Genomic DNA, 13,668 nt, shown 5'->3' on the forward strand with positions numbered 1-13,668 from the left:
AAATATTATCATCCATCATATTGACGTTCTAACAATAGAGCTTACTAATAAACTTAATCACAAATGTGTTCGTCATTTCTTCTTTATTCTACTGGCTATCCATTCAAGGCCGAGATGTAAACTGAAATAAAAATTAAAACCATTAATATTTTAGTCCTAAATTTTTGCTTTTATCAAAATGTATTATAGTACATAAGTATAATTTGTGGAACTTTTTATCGTATTTATACTAGTTGCTTAAGAATCAGTTAAATCCAAACAAACAAAATATGAAATCTATTCTTCATGTTAATACAAAACTGAAATTATATATAACTGTTGGAAAAGCCACTCTTAAGTGATAAGGCCGCCTTCTGTGCTGGACTAGTTATAAGTTTTAATTTTAAGGATTTATTTGTATGCCACCACAATAAAGTGTAAATAAATAAATAAATAAAAAGCTTACCCTTCTCCAGTGAGCGCACAGCAAGCTTGGATATGCCAGGGGTGATGTTTTATAGATGTTAAGTCCAGTTGTTCAGAAATTTCAGCAGCTGTCATAGATCCTTTTACATCCTATAATAAAAATAATATATTAATTAAGTTTCTATCTTATCCTACTACTATTATAAAGGCGAAAGTTTGTAAGTATGGATGTATGGATGTTTGTTACTCTTTCACGTAAAAACCACTGAATGGATTTGAATGAAACTTTACCACATAGCTTATACATCAGAATAACACATAGGATAGGTTTTATCCCGGAAATCCCACGGGAACGGGAACTATGCGGGTTTTTTTTGAAAACGCGGGCGAAGCCGCGGGTGGAAAGCTAGTTTTAAATATATGATGCCAGCCTCTTTGGTACAGTGATTAATGTACGACTATAGAAGCATCCTGGTTTTGATTTGGACTTACACAAAAAACTGGGTCTAGCATGACACAGATGGCCAATCACCTACTTGTTTGTAAAGAATATATAGTATACTAGCGGTCCGCCCCGGCTTCGCCCGTGGTACCTACATGTTTAAACTATCCTATCTATCAAGTTGGATCGAACTGCACATGGTGTGCGAATTTTATTATAATCGGTTAAGTGGTTTAGGAGTCCATTGAGGACAAACATTGTGACACGAGATTTATATATATTAAGATGTGAAACAGATGCATATTGCATCACACCAAATATATGTTTTTTTTAAATACATATAGATTTTGGCTACTACTAGTTTGCATAGCCTAACTTGGACACATAAAAATTATGCATCAATTGAACTAAATTCTAACATGACAATATATTACCACTTCACAATTGAACAAGATTGCATTACAGAAATAACAGATGAACCATTATTTACTCAATTGATTGGTGTTTGACGAATGGTATGTACTTATCAACCAAACCAACCCAAGTGAAACATACTGAGACTAAAAACTTTCATCAACACTCATATGATTTAATAAGATTATAGTGAAAACCGCTACACTTTAAACAACCTTATTACTCAAGAGTTGTACCAGTTATGCATTATTCAATGAGGAAATTACTCCATGTTCAATCTCCATAAATGTTCAATTTGAATGCATTAAATATAGATCTCAAACTTCAACATTCATATATCTTACTAAGTTTGTGAAAATATATGAGTTAACATATCCTAACTAATATTATAAATGCGAAAGTTACTCTGTCTGTCTGTTTCTTAACACCTCAATCAGTCAACCAATTTGGACAAAATTTGGTACAAAGATACTTGAAACTTAGGTTTTATTTTGGAAATCCCACAGGAACGATAACTGTGCAGGTTTTTCTTTACCCACGAGGGCAAAGCCACAGACGGAAAGTAAGTATGAAATAAAATATTAACTTAAACTTTAATTGAGCATCTTATATAATTTTATGAAGACCCATGTTATTCTGATATAAAATGACTGATGATGTCATATCTGAATATTTATTTATGACAAATATTGGCTTCCAAAAACGGTTTGCACATGTGTTAACTTCATTTTTGATTTGGTAGTTTAATTTCTATAGTAACTATTTTTCTATATGCTAAAGCCAGGCTAATTTTCTTTATATTAGTATGTACTAATATAATGTAATGATAATTGTTTAGATGCAATTTGTACATTTACAAAGTTGAAAAATGTACTTATACCAATATCTTTTTTATTATGATAGATTAGATTGTTTATCATTTTCAATCCTCTGGATTATGGGATTGACACTTACTAATTATTATTGATATAATAGATGTTTGTGCCTCTTTTCTCATTTATTAGAATTTTCAATGAGATCCACAGTTTTGATTAATATTACTGAATTTTACTTCTATAAATTATCCATACAGATATATTATTTTTTAAATTAAATTACCTGTTTATTAGCATATACAAGAAGACAAGCCTTGCTCAACTCCTCATGTGTCAACATTCTATGAAGCTCTTCCCGGCTTATGCTTAGTCTCTGACGATCAGTTGAGTCAATGACCATTATCACAAACTGTAACAAGACAAGAACTAATATTGTATTGTTTTTATCATGTTAAAATATTTTATACTTATGCATAATTTATAGCAAGAATTTGTTGATTGCTGAACAGGTAGAAGCAATTTTTGTTACAATACAATTACAATGAAAGTTGGTGATGTTTTGTGTGGTGTCTCTCAATGTTAGCCAGAAGGGCTTCTACATTTTAACGCGGACGCGGGGGTGAACTGAAGGTTCACCCTGGTAGCGACATGCACAAGGGCGTCTCCCCGCCACGGGGATCTCGAACCTCGGCTTGGGCTGTCGCTTGAGTGGAGGAGGCCAGAAGGGCCCTAATCGGACGGGAAGTTGGTGATATAATTGATTCTGGTATGAAATATTTTAGGGTTCATTAATGAAAGGATTGAGGATGTGTGTCTAATCTTTCAATAATGAAACAAGAGTTAACAATATTTGCTATGACAATCCATGAAAGATGCATATAGCTAAAAGGCGCAATAATTATTCTTACAATTAGCATAAAACCAAATTTTGCACAGCAGTTTATGTAACACATTTCGCAAATGCTTGAATTAAATATGAGAGAAATTGCATTGGCAGCAATTGCATAAGAGTGTACTTGAATTCCTTTATAATGAGTATATTCTTTAATAATGTATTTATTATTAATATTAACAATTAATTAATGAGTGTTTTAAATATTTTGGTATAATTGTTTTCAAATAGCAACTATTATTGTTTTGTAGCTGAAAATTTTAAAATTATTTAAGTTACTTTATAAATATAATTATTAGAACATGCAATTGAGAACATCATAATCATTTATTGCTCTTCATAGTTGCATATATTTACACTTGAAGCAAGTCAACAATGATGAAAAACATAGAAAGTTAACAAAGCCATGTAATAAATTTATTACATAATTGATCCTACCTCACTGTTAGTGTAATATGTATTCCAAGCAGAGCGCAAGCTCTGTTGTCCTCCCAGGTCCCACATCACAAAGCGCAGGTTTTTCCACACCACTTCTTCCACATTAGACCCAATTGTGGGCCGTGTATGCACAGCCTCTCCCAACAGTAGCTGATAAAGTATTGTCGTTTTACCAGCATTGTCCAGACCCACTAGCACCAACTTATGTTCTGAAATAGTTAATTACAATATTAAAAACAGTTAAACCTTGAGAGACAATGATAATGTATGTAATGCCGATTACGAAAATATCTGTTTATTATTACTACTTGAAGGCCAAATATCTTACATTTAGGCCCATCTCAAGTTATCTTATCATAAAACATGCATGCTCGAATTTTTAGATATTTTAAGCAATATATATCAGTCACAGATATCAGTACTTACCTTCATTGCCAAATAAACTCCAAATTTTCGATATAAGAAGACCCATGATTATGTATATTTAATTAATGGAAGAAAATTAACAGCATACTACGTTTTATTTACAATAACATTTTCCAAAACTATAAATTACATAAAATGTATTTGATCTATTAACAAAACTATACAACGTTTACAATAAAATTTCGTTTAGAAAACATTGTTGAAGCTCACTGTGATTAATAAAAAAATATGTTACACGTCGTCCATTCCTTACTTTTGTTGTAAGTGAAGGCATGTAAGTAGTACAGCTACGCTGTAGATACTCATTCAATATTTGCCATTTAGTTACGTTACTAATTTTACAAGTAGGTCAAAGACAAATCCTATTGAAATACACTTAACAAAAACCCGAACTTATACGCAAATTTTGTGTAGATAATTTTAAAAATAAATTAATTACACATTATCTTCATAAAACTATTTGACAAGATAGCACTCAACAAACAGTGGTACTAAAAAAATATGAATTGTAAATTCCTGTCTGATGTCTCCTGTAATGTTAATTTCTGAGTTGCCAGCTTAAAATATTCTTTACTAATAGGAACTCAAGAATATTTTTAAAACGCAAAAGGAAGAGAAGAATAATTTTATATTATAATAATTAGTTTTTAGTTGCTTTACATAAAAAGATCAGTTATAAGGTTAACTTCATTTCACTATGACAAGTGACAACCCTTTGTTAAAAATATTTTTGTACCATATCTAGGTACATCTTTCATTCTGGTAACATTAATTTGTCAAAATTAAATGATGAGTGATGAAAATATTAAAGCGTCTTATTTACGGTCCATCTTGACGTACGTCCCGCCAAGGTCATACACGATGCACGACGCAAAACGACAGTGAATAGCGTTGACGTACGTCAATAATTATTATTATTATCTTGCTGGATGTGCACGACCAACTTTTCATCCAGCAAGCACCCCCACCACCGCGAACGTCGTGCAGATGGACAGTGAATAGGCTTGCTGTACAGCAGATCAGTGTTGCCAACAGAAATTAATGTAAATACTTGGAAACGTGGCCTATTGATATGATTTTTTTGTGATAACTTAGTGAGTAGTGAGTGCATAAACAAGCAAGAAATAGTTATTTTATATTTTTATGTACACAGGAAATACCCAATTATCATTACTTTTGGATCAACCTAGTACACATGGACAGTTTATATTCAGAAGTTATTATTTTAAAAGAACTCCAAGGCGAATTGTTGAATAACACAGATTTTATGCAAAAGTCCACTGCAGAAAAATGGCAATTTATTTAAAAAAAAATGTCTTGACGAATTTGTTTGTTTAAAAAAAATGATTAGCTATATACTCTCTGTTCCCGCCACTTCAGCATTTACTGAAAGAGTCTTTTCGGTCATTAATGTGAAGTGGCGGGAAGAGAGAAACCGAGCTTCATTAAAAATTAATTAAAAATGAGCTCTTGAAATATATAAATTTAGAATAATGAAAAATTCTTAGTTACTGCAAAAAGTACAAAAAAAAACATTTTTAAAAATATTTATTTACTCTTTATTTACCTCCTTTAAAATCAGATATACTCTATTTCTTCAAATAAAAGTTGGCAACCCTAGCCATGCTTGATGCGCGCACGATCGTCAGTAGGATACATCCAGCACCGCGGCCTTGAGCCGACGTACGTCGGGGATTGACCGTGAATAAGACGCTTAAGTCCCAGGATATTTTCTGTTCTAATTAAAATTTAACACATAAAATTTGCTATATAATAAATCATTTATTTTCTATATGGTTTTTTGCCAAATTATGCCAATACTATGTGCCAAATGCCAATACTAAAAAAGCTAAAATATATTACGCACCGTGAATGCAGTACCGCGGATGTGGCGCTGTTGGCGCCAAAGAGAATACAAATACTACGTGTTGGCGCCTTAAATAATGTTGCCCGTATTTTTTTTTACAAATTGCCTCACATTTGGGGTAAATAGAAAATGAAAAGGGTTAAATAAAATGTTCCGTCATTGGATATGTATATTTTATTAAAGTGAAACTTTTATTACATCGTCTCAAACTTTTTGGTCTGTGTAGCGCATGTCGCGTGTATCGCGGCTGCCGAGTAGGTATACCTACTCGGCAGCCGACCGACACGCGACATGCGCTACACAAAGCAGTGTTCGGAACCGTTCGAACAGTTTCACTTTTACCGTGGTTTCATAAAACCACACAACATTTTTATTTATCTTTTGAACAATTTTGATTTTACTTAATTATTTACAGACAGTTTAAATTAGCTACTTAATAACCCGATGTACTTTGTTCATCCGTTACTTATTTTTTTATGTTTTTTATCCTATAAACCTACCTTCCCTGTACTACGACAAACATTTCAAATCCAAAATCATCGTAATTGACTCAGTTGTTCTCGAGTTCTAGATTATTATTGAGCACTCAGACTTAATATATTGTGTGAATATATGCACACATTTATTTAAATACTTCAATGCAATTTTTCTATTCATCTGAGCCTAAAACTTTTTAATAGATCCCAATTATTGTAATAAGGCAACTCGTGACCTTAATCCAAATTCTAAAACATTTCAAATTTAGCTACAAAATTTAGCTCATAATTATTGGCTGTTTTCCAATTACAGAGCATAATGCGACTCAGTGGCGCACAATGCCGAATTATGCTGATGCTTAATTGGAACGTGAAACGCACCAGCAGGTTGCGCTAAGTTCAGTGTTGAAAAAAAAATATTCATAGAGTTAGCAATAACCTCATTAATGTGTAAATAAAGTGGTATACATAATAATTGGTTGAAAAATATTTACGGTTAAGTATTTTAAGTAATTTGGATTTTGATTATTTCATTAACATTTTTTTCAATGTGTGTACCTTCATCTATACTTATATTTATTTTTTAACACAATTTGAATTAACTTTGACTATTTCGAAAAAACTACAATGAAACGAAAGCTTTAATTTTTTTTCCAACAATTTAATAATTACTAACGATAAATCGATTGCACGCATCAATTCACGCGCATTACTTTTAAGAGTGCTCGATTGTGCGAAGCGTTGCTGTAGTTGGAACATTCAACGTTAAGCATTATGCCGCATAATGCGCTCTAGTGCTGTAATTGGAAAACACGGATAATCTTCGTGAGACTCTAAGTACGTTTATGAATAGCAAACAGCAGTAGTACCTATTTTTATAACAAGAAACTAAATATATCAAGAAAATAACTTTTAACTCAATAAAAACACATTTATTTGTTCCAACTTTTATTTTTGATGCAATTTAAATTGAAAACTCAAAATTGCATATTAGTATGCTTACCTAAGTAAACTCGACTTTTAATGTTATTAATTCCATAGCTGGAAAATTTATAAGGTTAATATTAGTAATAGGTATACCATCACTTGTACCTACTAAATTAGTATGATATACAACTTTAATGTGATGCAAAACTTGATCTAAATTAAAACTATCATCGGAATTACATTGAAATAGGTCAGAATAAGAAATCTGGCACGAATAACTTTGTCTATGCAATGTTATCAGGGCAGTACTTGGAATAGAACTTAGCAGCCGTTTGGATAGTGTCCTAAAATTAATGACTATTACATCGCATGCAAAAGTACTCTGAATTAACGGTAAAAACGCATAGTAACATAGATCAAATAAATTGCGATCTATGAAAAAAAGATCTAACGGGTAGTTCAGAGTATTTGCTAAATGAACAGCTAATATACTTGGCATAGAAATTGTTGATTTTGATAATTGATTGTCCTTTGATTCATTCTGTATCAAGTTTTCTAATAAAATATAGTGCACGTGAGTCGTCGAACTGCTATCTGCCAAGCCCTCATCAATTCCACGACCATCATTAAATAATACTCTCCTGTCAAGCATTACAAGTATTTGTCCTTCTTGTAAAGCCGTGACTCCTTGAGCGTGATCCGTTATGAACGTTAATCTGTAGGTCTCATCTTGAATGTATGCTGAACTAGTCATAACAAACATATTTGATTCCACGGGTCTGCTTAAGTTTAATTTACGCGGTGTATACTGAAAACCATTATTATCTAATATTATTTCTGGAGGATTACCGTTACTTATATCCGTTTGAATAGACAAGAACAATTCTAGTTCTCTATTTTTTGGGGACGCTTCATAATCTATTTTACTCTCAACACGTATCACATGTGACAGGGGACTATTTGCAATGTTATTAATTTGCACGGTGTGTTGCAAAAGTCGACCGTAAATAGAAACAAAGTCAGTGGCGACGTTGCCAGACACAATTAACACAACTTTAGGATTGGTACTCTTTTTTGGTTTACCAAAAATATTGAATAAAGGATTTGAGGTGTTTGCTTTAAATAAGAATATACCTGAATTACTATCGGAACTTTTGAATGCACCGTAATTCATTAAAATTTGTTTTTCACGGAAATTTTCTTTTTCGATAACTGTTTTTAGGAATCCCGTAATTTCGTCGAATATTAATCGAAATTTATGATTTTCAATTTGTATATCCCCTTTTTCTATAGGCTGCATGCTAAACTGAAAGTTATGACTACCATCCGTTGATGGTTCTTCAGCACACATCGTACAATATACTGTAGAAGTACTAAGAGTTACGTCATACGTTTCTTTAACTTTAAATAATTCTATCGTCATGGGAGGGACGTTGATAACAAAAATAATTTTATAAAACTGTCTAGATATTTGTATAACATTCCTTTCACTGTTATACTTCCAAAATGGATTAATTTGAATAGTGATGTCTTTCTTATTGTGATCGACAATTCTTATGTTAGGATTTCTTGTTATTAATTCTATTACCTCACTTCTCTCGTGATTGTATGAATTAAATACATAAAGATAGTCACCAGGTGCCACTGATTTAAAAGGGGATATAAATTCACCGTCTCTATACACATACTTAAAAACATATTTTTCATTGTTATCAGATTTGCTAGTGAGAAGGCTAATGGAATATTCTTGAATATACCAGCAGTCCTTAACTGCTACTAAAATTTGGTTCTGAACATATCTAACCATGTTAGCTGGTAAAGTTCCACTCATAACGTTGCGATCTTGGAGCCGAGCAACAATTTCTCTAACATTTGCTAATTTGTCAAACATGTCAGATACGTTACCTCGAAGGGCATTTAAATTTAAAGTGAATGTGAATAAAATTTCTGTTGATCGAAGAGTAGCATGGAGACGCCTTAATAAAATTTTTAATACAGGTCTTGTGGTAAAGTAACCAGTCCAATAAGCAGCATTACTATCGTGTATATCAGCAAAATTTAAAAAATCTCCTTTCAAAGTAGGATAGTATGATTTATGTCTTTCAGTCACTGCAGTAAAATAACTAAGTGGCGTACCAAACTCTACGGTTGCTTTATAAATATTTTGGTTTGTATTGATAAAGTCAGAAACTCTTAAGTAATTATTATATTGGTAATCAAATTCTGTTTGTGTGCTGTAATGATACGGATTGCCTATGGGAGCTATAATAATGTTATGCGGAGAAATAGTTCCTGTTTTTGAGTACTGTTCCAGCAATCTCTCAGATTTAGTTTTAACGTTATACGTATTTATGTCGAGAATTTTATTGGCAAAGTTAAACTCATTGTTACAAATGTCTTTGCTTGGCCCGCAGGCTTCAAATCCGTCTGAATTAAACTGCAAATAATGAGTGAGCAAGCTGTGCTTTGGATATCGATCTTTTCCAATTCTATTCAAAACTTGATTTATAGAATTATGTGCTGTCTTGTCATGATCCCAATTCTGTAACCACATAAAGTCACTATGCTGATATTCAGCTAAAAATTGCTCCCATGCAAAATGGACATTGGTAAAAACCAAATATGAAATTCCAGATGCTGATAAAATATATGGAAATGTAGGGCTATGTGTCAAACTAGTCGTGAGCCAAGCTACATTTGGTTTGTACTTTAAAAAACGATGAAGCCACTGGTGACCTGAAATCATAAGAACGTTTCATAACTTATCTCACAAGACTCTATAAACGAATAAACATTCAATTAACGCAACAGTACCTTCAATAAATTGATGAAGTATTCCAAACAGACTGGATGTAGCTTCATCAGTTTCAACCCAACCACCTGTTGTAATTTCAAGCCTTCCTTCCCTGACCAAACGACGCAAACTCTGTAAAAATTAATTGAAATATTCGTCGCTATGAAAATGCCCCTGATCACAATAACCTCAATATCCCAAAGAAAATCTTACTTACAACACGTCTTTTCTGTGATGCGAATTTCCACCATTCACTTAAATGAGACACTTCGTTCCAAGTAAATGTAAGATTGGGATAAAATTGCAATTTCTTAATCATGTTTGTTATTATTTTCTGTACAGTCTCCTTGTGGTACACATGAAATGGTTTTTTCCAAATAGTGTCTACATGAGTACGAGGTACAAGAATTACCTAAAAATAAGCTGTGTTGATAATTTAATTCCTTATTATTAAATAACATTCATTAGACTTCTTTCATACTCACCTTAAGTGGTGGCCAATTTGGATTTCTCATTAGAAATTCGTAGCGATTATCATAAATTTTGTTCCAAAAATGTTTTTTTGATATCCACGGCGGCTGAAACATTATAGAACATTTTATTAAAATCTATTCATATCTTGGATTTAATAGAACAGAAGAATGATTACTAAAATAGTCAATTCTTCGATCTAAAGTTAAAAAAAAATTAAAAGTCGATTGTACAATTATAAGAAAATTGAAACTTCCGCTTACATCTATATCAAATTCCAAAAACTTGTATTGGGCGTCAATATCTACTTTCCCTTGTAATATGTTTTTGCAATTGTAAGTTAAAATCGGTATGTTGTGAGTTTGATTTGAAGGACGAATACCTGGTTCTTCTATAAAAAAATCTGCCTTCTCATGATCAACATCATATTCAGTTACTGCCAGACTTGCATTCATATCGAATTTTTTTGAACCTTGTTTTGAATATTGAACCTCGTATACATTTTGTAAAACTGAATTGTTATTATCCATTAAAATGTTTTTGTCTGATTTCATTTCAATTGTATTAGTTTGTGGAAAATTACTCAAAGACGGTACTTGACCTATTTCTTCCAGTAAAATTTCTCCTGAATTACTCATATTTGATATTATGTTTGGAGAACCATAATCAGGAAATAGCACATTTGTTTTGCTCGGTACATCCGATGCATTATAAAAAGTATCTCTTGCCAATCTAAGATCATTTTGATGATCATTTTTACTTAACTTCATTTTTGAGTACGTTGCCTTGCTTCTCGCTGTTTCTACTGATGATAAAATAGTTGATACTCTGGGTCTTTGCATTTTGTGCACACTTCCTTTCACATGAGTGTATCCAGGAAACATCAAAAAGTCTCTTAAATGTGAAGATTGAGAATAATTAGTATTCATATACTTAGTATCACTGAAGGGTCTTTGGATCATTTTTGATTGATTTCGCACAATTTTTCGTAAAGCTGTAATAATTAAAATACATAGTCATTGTCGCTTTTATACTTAATTTCACCTCAACAAGAAAACTTTAACTATACTAATCTATCTAAAACAGGCACTTACTTTTTTCATAGCAGAAAACATTATAAATCAAAATGAATACTAAAATTCCAATAACGTGAATACTGTTTACTCCCATTATTGTAAGGAGTCAATGTGAATCGATCGTATCTATTACAATACAAATGAAGAAAGGATGTTTATTGTTTAATTTTAAAATTTCAACAAAGACGAGTATTTCCTTATTTGCCAAACTCGGTTGAAAACATGATTAATGTTCTTGAATCAATGTCTTGACTGTTAAAATTATGGCCATTTTACTAGGCTCGCTACTAGGTCGATAATTACACCAAAATGTTTTATATTATCTACCAATAACTTCTCATAATTTTAAGCTGTTAAATTAGCTATGTAAAAAGTTGAATAAGCATTATCTTATATAATAGCTTAAGTGATAAGCTGACTTTAATTAAATCTTTACTTTTAGATTTTTAAGGGATTAAGAATCAAAATAATTACGGAAGAATTTTGCAGAATGCCATTTTTTATCAATATTATTCAAGATTCTACATAAATTAGAATTTACTTCTATGTAATCTTCAAAAATAATTATTCTCATGGAATTAGGTACTGGATATGGAACTGAGTACCTTCAGGTAAGGAAAGAATACCTAACATCTCTCTGTATCAATAGAGGATTGTAAATAAAAGAAACGATTTCACATTGCAGTATATTCAGAATTACAATTTAGTCGCTAAGCCAAACAGTGTCCGTATATCTAATAGCTCTAAGAAGGAGAAGATTGCAAACATATTCAAAGCCGGATTAAAGACGCAGCCAAATTTAGGGCATTTGGTGCAGCTGTCTTTAAATTAGTCCTTGTCAAGCCCAAATTCGATGGACCACCGCTATAACAGCCTCGGCGTCCACATAGCGAGTTCCATCCTCGGCGTACTTAGTCAGAGACTCGAGGATGTCATTAAGGAAGTTCTCTTCCTCGGGAGTTGACGGCCAGCTGTAATTGGTAATAATCAATAGTTAATTACCCTTTTATTATATAATATAGGTAGATTATTATAAGTCCGTATATGACTTCATTACCCTAGTATTGCTTATTGGAGTAATCATCGATGAAAAGGTATTTTAAAATTTAATCTATATCTTTAAGATGGATTTCCTTAAAGATGGATTCCGAATAAAATTAAAATATAAAAATTTAATTCACTTATAGTTAAATTCCTTTTATAAATTTTATGGAGTTGCTAGGGTGAGCACTGAGCAACTACCTGTTGATTTTATTCTCAGCAAGCAACGTTTAGAGAGCATAAATATAATACGGACTACGGAGACAACTATTTGCAAATTGCTCCAGTGCATCATGTCTTCTATTTTATTAATCGTCAATATAATTTAATTATGTTTTCTTATGATAATATTCGCTACACGTAAAAACTCAAAAATAAAATATTTTCATAAACATCGCAATTTATTTTACTTTCGCATTTCGGCATTGCGTTATAGCTGATAAGAAGAAAATTTTTGCAATATATTTTATCACAAAATGGAGCATGGAGAAAATTAAAATCAAAATGGCCTCTCAGCTTCGCATTAATAAAGTGCTATAAATTGATTTGCTATTAAGAAATTAACACAAATATAGTATATTTAATATACCGCAACCATGTACAAATAGTTGAAAAATGAAATAAATATGTCTTATTTCAATAGAAGAATCCCCGTTTCTACGATTAAATCATATTTCGAGAACAAAGAAAATTTTAAGTAAGTACATGGTTACAGAAAAATCATGGAATAAACGATATATATACACCCAATACATTACAGTAAGGATAATAAATACAATAAAGAAAAGAAATATGTTATATTGGAGGTATCTTAGAATACTTACTTTAAAATATGCTCAAGATCCATACCATTCACTGGGGCGGACACTTATGGGGCATTTGTTTCTATAATGAACGATGTTGCACTTTTGTACCTCAGCATAGACAATAATATTTTTTTTAATAGCAAAGACTAGCTGTTGTGACTTACCTTGATCGGAGGGTTAAGGTAAGTCAAATGAAACAGTTATTTTACCAAACTAAATCTTTTCGTGTTTTTAGTGACTGTTAAAAATATTTAATATCATATATTTAAAAGTTTCAATATATTTCACAGTAACAATTTGTAAAAGCTCGTAACAAGTCCTCTATTTGAGTCAGTTGGTAAGTTTAAGTTGAGTCAAATAAAGCAGTTATTTTTTACA

General features: G+C 31.7%; 1 protein-coding gene and 1 long non-coding RNA gene across 2 annotated transcripts; both read right to left on the reverse strand.

The window, feature by feature from the left end:
• On the reverse strand, nucleotides 1-4,304 carry Arl5 (ADP-ribosylation factor-like 5). The gene is made up of 5 exons (XM_089698453.1): nucleotides 3,833-4,304; nucleotides 3,407-3,615; nucleotides 2,360-2,485; nucleotides 446-555; nucleotides 1-121 (listed from the first exon to the last, which is right to left on the reverse strand). The coding sequence occupies exons 1-5, from the start codon at nucleotides 3,876-3,878 to the stop codon at nucleotides 73-75; spliced, it is 540 nt and encodes a 179-aa protein (XP_089554579.1). The 5' UTR covers nucleotides 3,879-4,304; the 3' UTR covers nucleotides 1-72.
• Nucleotides 4,305-12,115: 7,811 nt separating this feature from the next.
• Nucleotides 12,116-13,502, reverse strand: LOC149491311 (uncharacterized). The gene is made up of 2 exons (XR_016316091.1): nucleotides 13,309-13,502; nucleotides 12,116-12,414 (listed from the first exon to the last, which is right to left on the reverse strand). It is a non-coding gene; the product is annotated as an uncharacterized LOC149491311 (long non-coding RNA).
• Nucleotides 13,503-13,668: the final 166 nt, after the last annotated feature.

Source organism: Colias philodice, chromosome 1 (genome assembly GCF_061535455.1).
Source record: "Colias philodice isolate Cphi_HAF_F1 chromosome 1, ilColPhil1 Martin Lab GWU primary, whole genome shotgun sequence".
NCBI lineage: Eukaryota > Metazoa > Arthropoda > Insecta > Lepidoptera > Pieridae > Colias > Colias philodice.